Source organism: Anguilla anguilla, chromosome 8 (assembly GCF_013347855.1).
Source record: "Anguilla anguilla isolate fAngAng1 chromosome 8, fAngAng1.pri, whole genome shotgun sequence".
NCBI lineage: Eukaryota > Metazoa > Chordata > Actinopteri > Anguilliformes > Anguillidae > Anguilla > Anguilla anguilla.
This window is the reverse complement of record NC_049208.1, coordinates 32,795,376-32,813,788: the sequence shown is the minus strand read 5'-3', so window position 1 is coordinate 32,813,788 and position 18,413 is coordinate 32,795,376. Positions and strand designations below refer to the sequence as shown.

At 43.0% G+C, this 18,413-nt stretch overlaps 1 protein-coding gene across 2 annotated transcripts in view; it reads left to right on the top strand.

The window, feature by feature from the left end:
* Positions 1-16,560, top strand: part of LOC118233009 (zinc finger protein ZFPM2-like) — an 84,610-nt gene extending 68,050 nt beyond the window's left edge. For both annotated transcript variants that reach the window (XM_035428302.1, XM_035428303.1), the window contains 3 exons: positions 11,833-12,042; positions 12,566-12,790; positions 13,216-16,560. In XM_035428302.1, coding sequence (XP_035284193.1) covers positions 11,833-12,042; positions 12,566-12,790; positions 13,216-15,689 — 2,909 coding nt within the window. In that variant the 3' untranslated portion in view covers positions 15,690-16,560. The remainder of the gene's footprint in view (positions 1-11,832; positions 12,043-12,565; positions 12,791-13,215) is intronic.
* The last annotated feature ends 1,853 nt before the right edge of the window (positions 16,561-18,413 follow it).

The window sequence follows — 18,413 nt, the reverse complement described above, 5'->3', positions numbered from 1 at the left end:
TGAGGGAGCAGATAACATTCCACATACGAACATTCCAAATCCATTAATAAACAGCCAAAAGTCCCCATCGTGAGTAAAGGCTGGGTCCTTCAGTTAAGTGAGAGATGTTGCTTCTTATTAAGAGAAAGAAGTCGGGGTGTGGGGGAGGTTGGAGGTGTCTTCTCAAGTTTACCTTGTTTGGTGTTTGTTGCGCTGAGCGTCAGAACAAACAGCTTCCGATTGTTTGTTTCTCTGGGAAATGAAAATGGTGTTGGGTGGACGTTATCTGCATAGCCACTGAAAAAGTCTGTACCTCCCTGGCCTAAACCTTCATTAACACTAGATTTAGCCTGCGTTCTGCTCAGTGTAGTTCAAGGAGCCCATTAATAACACACTACTAGACTTTGCCTCAGTTGCATTTTTATACATTAGTTAGTGTGTGAATGCCACTTCACAATCTTTTTAATGCAGACAATCCAGAGAATTCCTGTGTGCATGATACAGACGAGGTAACGAGTGCATATGCACAGGCTGAATCAGAGGATGAAGTGAGTGTGAGGAAGGGCACACTCACTGCTAGTGCAGCATTCTAGAATGTCTGGAATGTCAGTCTAAACCAGCTTAGTTCAAGCAGCCCGATCAAGTGGCACAGACTTGATTATTTGGGCCAGTGACTGTTGGGAAATGTTTAATATTTAAACCAGTATTAGAAAAGTGAAAGGGTATTTTTCCTCTGTTTTGGATAGACACAGCTGACTGGTGTGCATTATTTACCATTAACTTTTGCTTATTGCTTTTTAAAGGACTTATAAATGTATTTATACTCCGGAGTTATTAAAATCATATTCAATATACAATTAAAATCCCTAGAGGCAGGACCTAGCCATTGTGATGCTGTGAAAATCTATATTCTGCATAATTATCTCCAAAACAAAAACACAGATAATTTTGTTTTAGCATGTGCAAATTAAGGTTGCAGATGTCAACATCCTGTTGAAATTGTCTTTATGATGTTAATTAGCTTTTAGCATAATTTCCAGCCCTCATCATTGACCATGAGAAGTTCAGAGACCTGCTATTAAATGGGAGTTGATGTCTTGGCATCATTTCAAGGGCATTTAACAGGAGGGTGTGATAAGGAGCAAGTGATGCAGCCAACAGCTGTAAGATGGAGAAATTAAAAGGACAATTGACACGGAAAGAGAAATTAATCATTCCTCAGAACCTCAGCTGTTAAAGGCATGTAAAGCATTCCTTTTATAGGTGAAAAGGCAAGCAATCTGAAATAAACAGCATATCTGCAGTTTACCTCATGCACCGCAAAAGTCTCAATGTTAAATCAACTCAACAGTTTGTATGAATCCAACTGGGACCTTATGTACAAGATTACACCTAAATGTACTCTATCAACGTATACTTGTGTGGCTGCATGGTACAGTATGGTGAAGCTAACATATTCCCCCTTTATTCTGTCTCACTGTGCCTTTAGGTGTGTTTTAGGGTATAAAGCTAAATTTAAGTACAATTTAAATATATGAAAATAAAAATGTTTTATAAATATAACATACTGTACATGCTTTGGTGAGCTCTGATTTATTTTCATGGAACTAAAATCAACTGGGAACGCTGTGGTGCTTGTAGCGAGGGCAGAACCTCACCCACAGCCCATTTGATGTGATATAATGTTGCTTTATATGTGGGAGGCAAGTGTTCAGCGGTCAAACTGCATTCTGCAAAACGTAGAACTAATCCTAAAGGACAGCCCGGTTTCTTAAGTATTTTAATGCCAATCCTTTGGTAAACAAAAGTATTGAAAAGTAAACTGCGTATGCTTTGGAGAGAACTGGCTACTTTGGAGTTTTAGAGGAGCAGTTCTGTAGCTGGATCGATTAGCTACTGCTGTCCTGACCCCTTGTGATACTATACATGTCCTTTATCTATGGGTCACCACCCAGTCTAACTGCATGTTAAGAGCTTGGAATTATAGGGTTCTATCTGCAGAAAGTATAGTTTTGAGATATCAAGCTTAAGAGTTGTGAAAGCCTATATCGTAGCATCATATTGTATTGCGCCTAATGTCAGTTTTAAAAAGTCATCCGTGTGTTTTGATATGCTGCGTGGGAGAAAAGAAACAAAAAAGGGAATTCTCATGTTGATAACTCATTGTCGAAAATGTCAGAAGCCTATAAAATTAATCTTTTGATGTCTCTAAGCATATATTTTACTCCAAATTCTAACTATTCTCGGTAGAATTAAGCAGCAATCACTACATCTCTCATGAGACAGAATAACTCAATTAAATTAAGTTTTTTCTTTACTGTATCTATGTTTGTCATGAAGAGTTTAATACTGTTGACTTTTTCACTCTGGTCCTATCAAGATTATGTTCCAGAAAATGCAAAATTCAAATCTCCTTTCTTGTGTTACTGCAGGAGCTCAAAGATTGTTCTTAACTGACTTACTTTTCTCAGTGTGTCTCAGACACTGCGCATGCTTTGAAATAAGTCTTGTTTATTAATTAGGACACACACAATGTGATAAGTTCAGTCTTCCCCATTCATGATGCGGACTTCCCGTCGAAATGAAAGCATGAGCACACAGCTGATAAGAATTTAATTAAATGTAGATTAAAACCAAACAGGAAAACACACTCGGTGATAATTTGTAGCACATCCTCGGGTCCTGGTCTTCCCCTCCTTATTTTGATTTGTTATTCAATGAGCTGCTCGTTTTCAGAATGCCAGTACCTCACATGATGCTGTGTGTGTGTGGCGTGTGTGTGTGTGTGTGTGTGTGTGTGTGCGTGTGCGTATGCGTGCGTGCGTGCGTGTGCATGCATGCGTATTTTGTGTCTGTATGAATATGCATAAGGGGAGTGGCGTTCTGTTGAGTTGCTGAGTTGCTAGGGTAAGGGAACTGTTGAGGGTGGGTGTAGTCTCCCAAATTAGTTCCACAGCAATACAGCGTAGTGCAGGCATTCAGATGTGACAGAAAAGGAATGTGACCAGATCATGCTTGCTTCCTGTCACTCCACACGGCTGCTGTCAGTCCTTCTCAGGTATTACATCAACACCACTGATGTGCCCCCCATTCTCTGTCCTTTCTTAGAGCAGCTATAAGCTGTGCCACTAGTCCAAAGAGTTGATTGCCATGTTATAAATTCAATGTATACCCCACTCCCAGTTCAACAGATCTTACTCCCCTCATACAGAGGAATAGCTAAATATTTAACAAGGAAGAAAATATAGATGTGATTCACTGCAAGACTTCAATACATTTACTGTTTACAAAGATATAGTGCATGATATACTAATATTAACCATAAAGTCACCGAACTGAGCAATTCATTAACCTATTATAGTGTACAGTGGAGAGGAAAAGTAGGATCCTGAAATTACTTAGCAAATTAGTTAGATCCAATTCTGATCTATACCATTGCATCTCAGCCATTTTAATGAATTGTGCTGTATAATTAGTTGAAAATAAGAATGACACTACTTTGTGGCAATTTATTCGTTAATTCACAGGCATTTTAAATGTTTTCCATGATGGCCTTGTAGGTGATGTTTTTCATCAGTGTAACATTTGTCTTCCACGGTCAAATGAGTTGAACATTAGCCATCTGGTGCATTTAAAAGCTGCATATTCGCTCCTGACAAGCATCCAGATCTATTAACCACTGCTATATTAGCAACAGCTCAGGCTCAGATTCACAGAGCGCCAGTGGAGCTGTGCAGTGGAGCGGGGCAGTGAGGGGTTTATGGGAGATCTTTCACAGGAACCAGTGTCACGCACACGGACCGTTCCTCTAAAACAGTGCATCCCGCAGTGCGGAACAAAGCCTTTCTTTTCGTTTAAAAAAGCGTATTATTTAAGAACTAGACACTATTACATTTAGCGGCCTTTACCTGTTATGAGCTACTCTGGCACAACCGACGGGGCGGGGCTGAAGAGAGCGATCCGGGCAGGCGCGGGCGCGGCCCCCTTCCCCGCCTCTTCGTGCCAAAGCCCATTTCCCGGCACGGTTCCGCCGCCCCCTCACAGGCCACGGGGCCGGGTTTCGGCGGGCGAAAGAGCCGTTTCCTGTCATGGCCCGTTCGGTGCGGCGCTAAACCTCCCTGATGGATGGGCAGACAGATGTGGGCAGCAGATGGCGGCGCGGCGCTACCTGGGGCGGCGCGAGGGCCTGCCAGGATGGCAGAGTGGCAGCGAGGGCAGAGACGCCACTTCTCTCCCCAGCGGGCGACGAGACGATGGCCTGGCCCTTCATCAGCACATTTTTACAGCAGACTGGCAGAGAGTGCGTTCAGCGGCGTGAGCGCGAGCAGCTTCGGTTGAGTTCTGTTGTTGTCGTTGTTGTTGTTGTTGTTGTTGTGTGAGGGGGATGCATGCCACTGAGCACATACATAGATGGTAGTCACTAGTCAGTATTTCAAAGGGATCTCAAACATATAGAGTGACATCATCACGCAGACTGGCAGATGCTCTCTCTGTCGCCTCCCCCAATCCGTACACATTCTGACCCGCAGTTATTACAGCTTGCGCAGTGCGCGGAAGTGATAACTTGGCGATTGCTTCCTGTTAGAAAGTGACTGAGTTGGTGTCTGCGCCCTGGAAGGGGCGTGCGTGCGCATCTCTGTCCCTGCCCTGGGCAGCGACTCGCGTACGCGGGCATGTGGTCGTGTGGGACGCGCTACGATGCTAATCTGCTCTCATTAAGAGCTCTCCTGGCCCTCTGTTCTGTTCTCACGGCCATTTCTCTGATACGCTGCTTTATAAGCGATATCCCTGCACCACTTCTGTGCCACCTGTGCCCATGCAAGGAGTGCTTCAGTGGGCGCATGGACAGTGGCCTCCGATAATATTCACACCCTTGATGAGCAAAGGCTGTTGTGTATAGACAATGCAGATAATGTGCTGTATTGTGCGTTCACAGAAATGGGGAAATTGTATTCACAGAAAATGTTTTTTTTTTTCAAGAAATGTGTCAATTATTCACACCCCCATTTTCAGTACTTTGCATAATGGTTTTTTTGTGGAGAAAGCCAAGTTTCACCCTTGGGACATTTATACCATTCACTGCTAACCCTGTGGAGTAAACCAAAGCATTCTCTTGCCACATAAGTGTTACTGTTCAAACTCTGTGTTACTGTTGCTGTTTTATCATAGCTAATTAAGTGTTTGCTAACATTTCTAAGGAAAACATATACAATTACCTGCATTAACCTATAGTTAAACCTAGAAAATATTATATTATATATAATATTTATACAAGAAATGGTAGAATAAAAACACAACATATGAAAAAAAACGTTTTCAACATGATGCACATTCATAAAAAATAATAATTGTGTGATTATTTGCTCAAATTAAATTAAATTAAATTACCTGAATATGTTTGTTGAACATTTTCTGAACATTTCATTTCAGCTCCATTTCCCCACTGTTGTGGGCTCTGATACTTTAAACAAAATATTAGATTTTTCTTACAATTTATTATCACCACACTGAAACAGGTACATACTCATATTTTCATTTGATTCAGCACAAATCTATTCTTGTTTAAGGCAAATGAGTATTTATTTTAATCTGCCGAGTGTCTTGGGGCGGTCTTGCTCGGTTTGGTCAGGTGCATTGTGGGATAGGTTTACCAGTGAAGCCTCTTTCATTTGTGCCTTCTGACCTGTGTGCCATTTGCTCAGGGCAACCCGTGAGTTTCCAGCTCTGTCTTTTGCCCAGAAAAAAAAACATCCCTGCGTGTGTCATGAGGTGTGTGTGTCAGCTGTGAACAAACATATGAAATATGGAATGTGTCTGTGAAAAAATTCCCTTAACAGATATGCATTTTCTTTTATTAAAATGTGAGCAATTATTTAGTCAAATAACCCATACCGAGAGGCATAGTGAATTCATTGTCACAAAACATTGTTTTCTTTACATCTTGTTTGCCATAAAACAACAACAATTATTTATTGCACATACATAATTATATATTTTAGCTGATTTAATTTTCTTTCGTGTTCATTTATTCAGCACTTGTACAATAGCATTTTGAGAATGAACCTTGGGACAGACAACCATGGTTAGAGAGTGTCTGAGCTGTTTTTCCTGCAAATTAAATGCATTAAGTGTTCAGCCAAATAAATAATGTTTGTGAGCATGTGCTCCATATTTCAGTCATTAGGGGATACAGAAAAGTGGAGGATATTTGTAGTAATTAATTTTTTTTGTTGGCACATAAATTTGAATTTGCAAATCATTATGCACGAGAGGGGGCTTATTCTTTTAATATTATCAATAAGAATTGTAAATAAGCATTATACAAGAAGCACTGTAATTCTTTAAATCATTTAAACAGAAATGGATTTAGTTTGAGACTAAAAACAATGAGATATTGACACCACAATTTTAGGCTAACTTACTGACCTTGCATTTTTAATATAATTTGTTTATAAAGATGATTGTCTGCCGTTTGCTGAAGAAAGTTTGTTGCTGAGGGACACGAGCATGGAGCTGGATCTGTTATATGAACTGGAAACATTATGACAGGTCAAGTTACTGAGAAACCCTGCAAATCCCTGACTGGCACCTGTGTTTACACCCTGCTTTCTTTCTAAAAGTTTAGCGAGGGCAAGAGGAGTCCACAAACAAAAACGGCTTTGTGCTGAACTTCTGTGGATCAGCTCCTCTCCTTTATGAATGGAAGAGGGCCACCTAGAGGCCATGTGAGAGCACTGTAAAATATTGGCTGGAGAATTTTCAGCTCGGACTGAAGGGGCTAGCCTGTCACTGCTTTGATGTCACAAGGTACCCTGGGCCCCAATTCAACTACCCGCCCCGATTGTGCTTTACGAAACTGTCTTCCATTTTATTTCGTTTCAGTAATTTACTCCCTTTTTTTTCTTTGTCTTTCATGTAAGGCTGAAAGTGCCCCAAGCCCAAGTTGTGTTTCTCTTTCAACTCAGATGTGTCAGAACCTCATCAACTCATCCAAATATTAGCAGAGATTCACAGGAAGGGAGGGGGAGAAAGGAGGAGGGAGAGCGAGAGGTTTATTTGTTCCTTTGTCTTCAATGCAGGGCTCCTAGCCAATGCAGGTAAGGAGCCATTTGCTCAGACCCAGACTACATAGTCATGAAACCTTATTATAAGACCCAGTAAGGGGTGAACTGAGGGCTAAAAAGGCATGTCTGATAATGAAAGAAATTTGAACATCAATGATTGACTTAATGCTATATTCACAGGACGTCTTTTGCTAAACATAATTTATTCCTGCACTGATTCATACTCTGATATAAGTACATCAAATTCTGGTTAATTTATGTAGACAGATTTCACAAGAACAGAACAGGAGTAATAGACTGTTTGCCATATGAGGTCACACTGAACTGCTTTTCACCGCAAAAGTCACAGAATATTTTTTTTCGTGATAGGTTTTTGTTTGTTCTAAAAGTGATTCAAATGATACTGTACATATTTACATAATAGTAAAATGTGAGAAATTAGAAATATGAGGCTGGCGAGTCGAAACATTTAAGCTACTAAAAGAAAGTCGAGTGAAATATTGTAGACCCATTCAATGCATTGTTTGTGGTGTGCCACCAGATTAAAGAGTGACCATGCCAGTGCTGACTGTGACACGGAATTCAGTGGCTCATAAAATTAGCCCCAACGTTGCCCTGGGAAGGATGGCTTTACTTCACTGGCTATTCCCAGACTCAATCAGCTCTAGAAATTTAGAGGCTAGCATGCCAAAATGGACATTGACAATTCCAGACGTCAGTTTCATGTATTTTTTTACCTGTTTGGCCTTCCATACTCGGAAAGGAGGCAAGGAAAGGAAGGGGTAAAAAAATAAGCGGTTTGAACGAACCCTGTCTGTTACTAAGGCTGTGGGAAGGTAGTAAAGTATGGTGATATCAAGATATTTGAGCACTACATTTGTACATGAGTCAGTACATTAAATACACCCATCAACAGGCTGTCAGTCTTGGTAAACTGAGGCTCCTTCACATAAAATGATTTGGTTTGTTTTGAAATGATAACAGGGGGTTAGTTATTCCATAAAATAAGTATTGTAAGACATTTTGCTTTAAAAGGTTTCAAGGGAGTATTTATTTCCCATACATCAAAAGCACACAAGCTATTCTGAAGACTCATTTAATAAAATTAACTTGCTGTCGACTGTAACTCTCCTCCTAACATGCGGTCAAAATTAGCACAGATGGTGGAGTCAGGAGCTGCCATGCTTAACTACGCTTTTCACAGCAAACTATTAAAGAGTTCTGCTGTTAATACACAAACATCAGAAAAATATCTCCAGGCCAGTTGCATTACCGGCCCCCTTCTGTCATTGCTGGCAAGAGAAATTTGTTTGGATTTTCATTAAGATTTGCTTGGGGGAGAAGTATATTAGAACATTTTTACTTTGAATTAAATTCATCGCCCCATGTTCGACTCTGGCTTCTTAAATTCCTTTATGTGTACGTCTTAAAGTACGTGAGTGTGTGTGTGTGTGTGTGTGTGAGAGAGTGGGAGTGTGTGTGTGTCTTTGTGTGTCGTGCGTGTGTCCTGTGTGTGTGTGTGTGTGTGTGTGTGTCTGTGTTTTAAGAGTCATTAATCAAAGAAAAAGGGCATTCTGGCCCTAAAAGCTCTAGCATGAGAGGTGCCTATTGTTTTTATTGAGGGTTTTCTGAAACCAAAGGTGCTTCACTTATCTGGACCGTGGACTGGATGTTGTTTTGATGGTTTTAATGAAGCGGCCCGGCTATTGTCCGTCTTTAATTCCTCCATTGTTTTTGTAATATGTCATAGTTCTTTTGTGGCTTTATCAGGTGCTCCGCAGGAGAATGCAGACAATAGCCTGCTTTCCGACTCTCTGGCCACCACGCAAAGGAGGCTCACGGCAGTGCACGTCACAACCTGTACCTTGCACACTTTATAAATTCAGAATTATACAAGCTTTTAAGATCCCAAGCATATGAAGTATACAGTCATTTCTCCTGTCCTCGCCAGAGCTTGACCTTACTAAAACATCACCACTTCAACGGAACGGCTTGTTTTAAATTCTAGCTTTAACCTGCTTTGAAAAATAAAAGCATTCGATTCCAAACTCGCTCACACGCTTTATAAAAATAATCAAATGTACATATAATAGTGTACATATAAAAATAAAATGTGTTAGTGTTTTTCACTAAATGGGTATACTCCGCCATGCTGAGGAGAGGGGCACTGGGACTTTCAGAGAGGCCTTTAGAGAAAAGGAGAAGAAAATCAGCCAAGTCATCAAAATGAACTGCTCATTAAACAGGGTATGATGTATTGTACAGTGAATTAATGACACATTCGAAAGCCACAAACAGCACTTTTTGGAGGCACTGGGTCATATGAATAAGAAGTTTACTGTGATGCTAATCCTGGTGGGAAAGCAGTCGTTTAATGGCGCATTGGGCTTTCTCAGAACCTTTTCATTTTCTATCAAAGATGGTACCTCTGGCCAGAACGCCTGTATTATTCCGTCACTACGTTATGAGTAAAGGACAGTGCTATACCACAGTAATGGTTCAACAGCTGGCTGTACATAATTTCAAGCAGGTGGAGAATGGAGAAAGATGACTGTATTACTGATCTCATCATTTGAAATAACACCACATTTTGTAAACAGCCATAATTTTGTTGTGCATTCTCAAGATAATTGCTGGAGTGGCAGCTGGCGTATAGCACAGCACATGGATCGCTGCAAAAAAAGTGACTTTAAATTCTGCGCATTTCACTGGTTTAAACCCAGCTAAAATAGGACAGAGTCCAAAGCCTTGCATTACCACAGAAGCTCTGGATTAGGAAAATATAGCACAAATTGGACAACGAAATTACTTTCCGAATGCACAAAGGGGACGCCTATGAACGGCGACTACTCTGTTTTTGGAAATGCGTGCGGCTCTTTCTGAAAATCTCTTTAATGCCTGTTGCGTCTGTATGAGTGACTCAGCCGGAGTTGGCTGAGCTGGGACAAAAACAGAATAATTCACTTTGTGAAACTTGCAAATTGCAAAAGTGAAAATTATTTAACACAGTGGTACATTTGACTGTTTTAATAAAAATATTTAATTTTATTTCAGTGACTTTGAGTAACCAACAATGGCACCATACCTATTCCGCCGCAGTGCAAGATGTTCTGGCACTCAAACAACCGTGGGCAGGATCAGCTGTTGTATTCTCCATCATGTGAAAGGGACGCTGCGACAGGGCTGTTGTTTGAGTGAGCTTCACGTTGAGGACATGGTACGAGGTCTGCGTTGTACAGGAACGACATCGCCGCCGCGTTTTGGCAGAAATCAGCCCTGTTCCAATAACAGTGTTTATCCCGCCAGGGATGCTTTCTTAGCCACTGCAGCTACGCTACTGGAACGGTTTCCCAGTTTCCGAGCATGGATCAAGTTCCACGTGGGAAGGTTTGTTCTCAAGGGATACCTTAAAGGTGCGGTATGCAAATTTGGAGAAGAAAGCGAGAGAGAGCTAGATTTTTTTTTTTTTAAACGTTTCACCCCCTCCCCTTGGCTCACCTTCCAAAGCCCCACCCTCCAAACACATGAATGCACACTGCCTAAAGTAGGGCACTGTGAACGCGAAACATGATTGGCAGCTATAAGTCTCCTTGCAGTGAGCTGTCCTGTTTGGTCGTCAAGATTCAGGCAAGGTGAAATTTAGAGTGGCTGATTTCAGAGCCAACAGTAGTCAGAGAGACCGGATTTTTTTTTTTTTTTGAGCTTATAATTTTTTGATATCAGTCCCAATGTGAAGAAAATCTAACCAAATAACCAAAGAAAAATGATTTAAAAAACATACATTCTGCACCTTTAAAATGAATACTGCATGTCAAAGATGCTTACTTTATTATGAAAAATCATTCAGCAGCCATGCCTTTCATGAGGCATTCATGTTTCAACATTTATTAATTTTCATCCTCCATGTTTGCCCTTTTTACGCCAAACTGTTTGGTCACTTTGATAACCACTCTCTGCCTGTTTGCGTGTTTGAAAGCTTGCAGTGAGCTTTAATTAATTGTCAAACTTTTTCCTCTGAAACAATGTTCTTAAATCTATCTTTTAACACCAAAATATCATCATATTTGTATTATCTTGCCAGCCAGATTTTTGTAAATAGTCATATTAAAATTTTTTAATCCTCTCAGTAGAAGATGAAATGTGGTTGAAAAGCCTGTTGTTCAGGGAGATAAATATTATCTAAGCTTAAAACCATTCCTATCTCTTCTGCCTGCTTAATTAACGTGTTGTGAAGATTCCAGTGGAATGTTTAATCCAGAACACTGTAATTAATAATATGACTTGTATTCCCAAGATGTCCATTTTGAGATATACTGTACATAAAATATTGTAGTACTTTCGTTTAGTTATTGTATTACTGTCCAACAAACAAGACATAATCTTGAAATATTCTACAAATATAAGCACTCATCCAAAGAACTGTAGCAAGTAGTTTTAAGTCCAATATAGCTTCGTGCAGTATATGAAAAATGTTCCTTCTGAAGAAAAATGTGTTATACAGGATTTACCATGAACACTAAGCATAGTGATGTGTAATAATCAGCGTACTCTGAAAGAAACAAATCTTCTTTCCTTGAACATGAGAAAGTATAGCCTCTTCAGCAAAAAAATCTATGTTCAATATGGTGTTCATATGGAGCTGAGAATAAGTTGATAATTACTATAAACCTTGAGGTTCCGTATTGAATTTCTATCCAAAATGTTCCAAACGGAACATTTTTAAAAACTTGAAATTGAAATTTTGTATGGATATGTTTGAAAAACATTTTTTTTAATTATCTGTTCCCAGGTGGTCAGCTTTGGTGCACAGTGACGAAACACATCGCGGATGGCGAGGAGCTGGTGGCTTTCGTGGTGGATTTCAACTTGCGGCCCCAGACGTTGAGCCACATGTCCGCGTCAACGGAGGGAATGTACCCGGCGCGACTCCTGGACAGCATACCGCTCCTCCCCCAGCAAGCTGCCATGGCCTCCATATTGCCCACCGCCATCGTCAACAGTGAGTGCGCGCATCACGCAACCATGGAGACGGGCACAATGTAACACCTTCGGCGAAACTGTACGGCAGATTAATATGTGTGCCATCTGAGCTTGAATAGTCTGTTTGGCAGGGATAAGGACCTTATTAGTGGTTTAAGCTGACCTTGAATTTCTGGTGTAAATTAAGTCCAAACTACCATTCATCTTGCTAATCGCCAAATGCAAATCAAGAATGTACAGCCGTTTGTTTACTTGATAAAGGGTCGTGGGGTCAAGCCGTCAGGTTTTCAAGATTAAAGCACATGTAAAAAGGAGTTTATTGGTGTCTGCTGCTGTGTGTAGGAACAGTTACAGCACAGGGTTGGATCTGTTTGTTTGAATTATTTCATGGTGCTGTTTTTGTGCACCTTGAATGACAGATGAAAGTGTTTGTTGCCAGTACATTTGGAGAAACAGGCCTTTTGTGAATCCATGCTGAGCAAATGACATCATTTGAGGAAAGAAGGAAAGAAGGAAGTTTAACAATAGCACCGCCTCCACAGAGGACATCTTCCCCTGCAAGGCGTGTGGGATCTGGTACCGGAGCGAGAGGAACCTGCAGGCCCACCTGATGTACTACTGCAGCGGGCGGCAGGCCAACCCCGAGCCCTCGCTGGAGAAGGGCGAGGGCAGCCCGCACCACGTGCCCACCGTCTGCCCCTTCCCACAATGCAACAAGACCTGCTCGGGGCCGCGAGCCATGGAAGCGCACCTGGCTACGCACAGCAGTGAGTGAGGTTCACATTATTGTGTTGTGGGCCCTCTCAGTGTTTAGGTGGGCTATGGAATTGACAGGAACCAACAGACCCGACATCTGCATTTTGAAACAGTGATATGAAAAAGAATTGCTGTTTGATAAAATATATTAATATAAAAGTGCGAGTCTGTTGGTGTTCTTAGTACAGAATTATTTAGCTTAATTGGCATTTAAAATGCCCTGAAGCAACAGCCTATTTTTTGAAAGTGGGATGTCGTTTTAAATGTACATTGCTTTTGTGTATAGTAATCCATGTATTACTGTAACAAGTAGCCTTTTTATTTGACTTTTATTCAGCCAAATGAATGAACACGTTATTATCATTTTGACAGCCTTACTGCTCTACATTAACGCGGAACAGGGACACGAAAAAGTCATTTTTCTTCTTTTTCCCAGGTGTCAAAATGGAGGAGGCTCTCCCTCCTGGCGCCAGGCTGAAATGCACAATCTGCACCTACACGGCGGACTCTCTCATCGCGTTCCAGCACCACGTCCTCTCTCACCTGTCACAGACGGCCTTCAGATGCAATCGCTGCCATGTCGGCTTCCAGAGCCACGTGGAGCTCGCGCAGCACCAGGATCTGCACCGGCCCGGCGGCGGCGGCGGGCTCCACAGGGAGGCCGACGGAAAGCTCTCCCCGCGGGCGTGCGAGGAAGGCCCGCGGCGAACGAGGGCCGAGCTGGCGCGCTGCGGGGACGTCCTCCGGCCTCCGAAGATCGCGCGGGACGAGGAGGTCTGCCCCGGCGCCAAGTCGGAAAGGGCGGAGAAGATGAGCAAGTTCTCGGGCCAGAAGGAGGACGGCAACCCGGGAGGCAAGGCCGGCTTCCTGTACCCCAGGGTGAAGTCTGAGCCGTCCAGCCCGCGGCCCGCCTCCTCGCCCGTCCAGGCCAGCGTGGGCCCGGCCTTTCCCGTGGGACCCCTCCTGTCTCAGTTCCCCTTCCCCCAGGACATCTCGATGGCCCCGCAGGCCTCGGAGATACTGGCCAAAATGTCCGAGCTGGTGCACCGCAGACTGCAGCACGGAGCTAACGCCTACCCCCCTCTGATGTACAGCCCTCTCGTGCCAAAAGGGGCCACATGCTTCGAATGCAACATCACTTTCAATAATCTGGACAACTACTTCATCCACAAAAAGCACTACTGCAACAGCCGCTGGCAGGACTTGGCCAAGTCGCCCACTTACCCCAGCGGCCTAGACAAGGTGACGGGGACCGTAAGCCCGAACGGCAGACTCGGTTCAGTCAGCTTGCTCAATGGGCCCCAGCTGTCTGAGGCTGACAGTCGTCTCATACAGTCTGCAGGGTCGAACTCGTCGGCTTCGCACTTGATCAATGGGAGCGTCAAAGTGCCTGATAAGGAGCTCTCAGGGCAGGTAAAAAAATCCTCCACGCCCCCCGGCGCGGAGGAGAAGCCGAACGGCGTGCGGACGAACTCAAACAGCCCGACCGCCCCCCCCGCGGAAAGCGACGGCGACTCCGGCAAGACGAACTGCGAAGCCTGCAAGATCACGTTCAGCCGCCATGAGAACTACATCGTCCACAAGCAGTACTACTGCGCCTCCCGCCACGACCCTCCTGCCAAGCGCGCGGCCGCCGGGAACAAAATGGCCGCGCAGAGGACGCTGCGCACACGCAAGCGGAAGAAGCTGTACGAGATGTGCCTCCCAGACCACGAGCAGAAGCTGGCTCAGGTCAGGTCGCCCGGTTTCCTGATGCTGCCTGCCTTTGGAAGTCCCTGTGCGTCCCAAGAGTCGGTCGACAGCCCCGAAAACCCGTTCAGTCCGCAGTGCAATATGTTTTCGGGAATGGTCCCGAAACACCTGGAAGCTTCTTTCGCCATTGCAAAGTCAGCGCTGGTGTCTAAGTGCAATGCGATCGATCAGCAGGAAGTAGCAGATGCTCCCATCGATCTCAGCAAAAAGTGCTCCCCGCATTCTGACAAAACCTGCAGTTCCCCCAAAAGGCTCATGGACTACCACGAGTGCATGGTGTGCAAGATTGGCTTTAACAAAGTGGAGGATTACCTAACGCACAAGCAGAACTTCTGCCCTGGAGCCGCTCAGCAGCCTGAAATTGGCGGCCTGGACCCGGCAGTGTTTCCAGCCGTAAAATTCGAACGGCATAGCGATAAGAGCCCGGCGAAGTGCGATAAAAACGGAAACTCCAAGCCGGGCGTGCAAAACGGAAACGTTTTCCCCTCCCACTCCGGGACCCTGTCGGCGCTCAGGGCCGCCGGCGAGACTCCGCTCTTCCCCCTGAAAGAGGAGAGCAGGGCCGCGTTCCTGCCCCACTGCTTTTACCCCCAGGCGCTAAAGAAGCTGAAAGGCGCCGACGACATTCTGCCGTATTACGGGATCAAGCCCACCGATTACGCTAACGGCGGCGCGGGCGAGCAGGGCGCGCGGGACGAGCAGGGCGCGCGGGACGAGCAGCGCCAAAGCGAGGGAGGCGAAGGCGGGAAGGACCGGCTGACGCCCAACGGCTTCGCCCACCCCGGGAAGGAGCTGCTGCCCTTGCTGCCCAACAACAGGAGCCTGGCGGCGAGCGTGAACGGCGTCCACAAACCCGAGGCCGCCCCGCAGCAGGAGAACCTCCCCCACGACCCCCCGCCTCCGGACGGCCGGCCGTCGCCCCCGCGGGACGCAGAGATTCCCTCGGACTCCAACGAGAACATTTCCCCGTCCCCGAAAACGCCCGCGCCCGAGGACGCGGCGCCCCCCGCGGCGAAGGGCGCGACGAACGGAACGGCGCCGGCCGCCGGCGGGAACAAATACTGCCGCGTGTGCGACATCCATTTTAGCAGCCTCTCCAACTTCATCACTCACAAGAAGTTCTACTGCTTGTCGCACGCGGCCGATCGCGTGAAATGAACTTCCGCCCCCCTCTGCCTCGGTGCGTCTCACTGTTTTACATGCTGCTTGTGGACAATCAAGTTACTGTTATTTAAAAACAGCGCAAAATCATAGGTTAAAAACAAAACTATTTGTGCCACTTTGCCATATTTATTTATTTTTAAATCAGTATTAAGAGGAGTAGTGATGTTAAATTATAATTAAAGGTATATGAGTTGTTTGTATTGTTCTTGTGCAACACACATTGTTTACATTGTAACGTCAATTAAACGATAGACACGGAATGCAACCGGTATGCGTTCCGACAAAAACGTAGCTGCAAAAGCACTTGTATATTCTTTTTTGCTGTAACTTCTTTTTTTCTTTTGTATATGCATAAATACAATTTGTAGCTTGAATAACTACACATTTTCTGAAAATGTTTTTGGGGTAATGTCTGTGTAAAAAAAAAATTTTTTTTTCAGCGAAAGCATTTCTTTTAAGGCTTTGGGTATGTATTTATGTATGTATTTGCCCCGTCTTTTTTCTCCAGCGCTAAAATGACTGTTTTTGTGTGGATGACAACATTGTTGTAAAGTACTTATTTCTGTTCGCCAATATTTTGTTCAAGAAAAAAAGGTCTTTTTTAAAAGCAGTATTAGCTACGTATAAATGAAGGACTCAAATCTGATTTGTGGCCCTATGAAATACATTTTGAATATTGGTCGTTGGTGAACAATTAGGCAGGATCGAGGGGAGCAAAAATGATTCATTCAATATCCTAATAATGGGAATAAAAATATTTCTTGAAAACATTGTTGCTATGCATGTATATGGGTGGAATAAAATTCCGGAACTGTTGGACATTTTTATTTCGATGTTGTGGCATATTAAATACCAATCCTCAGGATGACCTGTGTTGGACTGTTCATTTTTCCTTTGTGAGAGTTTAAGATTGCATATCCAGTTATGTCCAGTTATATATATACATCTCTGAAGTTAATTTTGTACTCCCGGCACTTCAGAAGATGTGGAAGTGGTTAATATGTAAGAAAAATCAGTTAGGAGTATGTCATCATCAAACTCAGGCATGATGCTAGTCAATTGATACACTTTTCATTATTGTCCTTAGAAAGTTACCACTATAAAGAGCTGTGTGATGATCTGATTATTAATGCCATAATACACAACATGCTTATCAATTAATTGATTGATTGGTTGATTGATTTATTGATTGACTGAGAAAACATTTCTTAAAGAGTTCTATTTTTGGCAACATTTTGATCAATTGTAAATCCTCTCAGTGGAGGTAAAGACAGCCTGGTTTTTGGCTGGAAGAGGGAAGGATAAGTTTAAGGGTTAGAGGACCCAATTTTGAATGCATGCCAGCAATTTATTACAGCACATATCATAAAACAATTTTACATTGGCATTTCCTTTTGAAAATGATTCATAATGAACATATTTTACAAATAACACAGACTATGTTTAATTTGATATCTTCAGACAGAAATGATAAGTTTTACAATGTCCACTGAAATATTAATTCTATTTGTCACTGTTCCGATGGGCACGTTATTTAAAATATTACATATTTGAGGTCAAGAGTGCAGAAGGCGGGAAAAAATGACTTGTTTGGCAAGATAAACGTGGAACCAGGTCCAGCTCTGTGTTTGTCTGCTTTATTATAATAGTATGTGGTTTGTTTTTCACACCATTATTTTCTTCTTGAAAATTTAAGTGAAATAACTTCATTGATGTACTTATCTCTCTGGCCGCAACTGTAATGGTTCAAAAGCTGAGAAAGTCCCTGATGTCGGCTGCCACAAAAACTGTAAAGAACATTTTTTTTAAAACGGTATTTTAATGACCGGTTTGAGCTACAGCTGAAAGCAGTTAACTGTTCTTGTGCAGAACATGCAGGAAATTATTAAGTACCAAGAGCTTTCTATGGGGGAAAAAAAGAGAGGCACAAACCTCCCAATTATCCAAACACAGACCTGTGAAAGTGACATTTGCAGCCAATTACCAGTTGTTTTAAGTGACTGCAATCAGGGGCTTTACAAATGAAAACCCCTATATAACAGCCACCAATCACAAACCAATTCACAATGGTGAAGGCACACAAATGCATCTGTATTGGAAATGAGGCTGTCCGTCAATGATAGGGGCAGGAGTGCAGCCTCCGGTCAGTATGGATGATTAGTAATGAAAACCTGATTGAATAGTCGGAGTGAGGTGTCATAAAGTCAAAACCTCATTTCAGGAGAGCCAAAGACAAAATGTTTTAATGATTTCAGTTACAGCTATTGCTTTATATAATAATCCCAGTGCTATTCATGTTATTAATTTCATTACAGCTATGCATTTTAAGGTAGGCATTTCTTATCCAATACAACTGAGTCTTGGATAGACTGTTTAAAATCATTTTAAAGGGATTCGAGAGTCATTCAAAAGAGAGCAATATCTCTGTTGGGATAAAACAATGGTAAGAACAGGCAGCGCACAACAATTCATGTTAATAAAATGTTCATAATTATAGAAGTGTTTTCTTAATGTTGAATAAATGGACTTTAATATAATGTGCAGCACCATTTGCAAAAAAAAAAAAAAAAAACTAATATAGATGTCAGGATTTCTATTAAACCACTACAGGGCTTTTTCTTACTTTTTCAAGCCCAACTAACAGCATAAGCTATACATAGGAAACCTTTCAGACCGCACTCTGAGCTGCTGCTCTGTTGTGGCGCTTCACTCATGAAC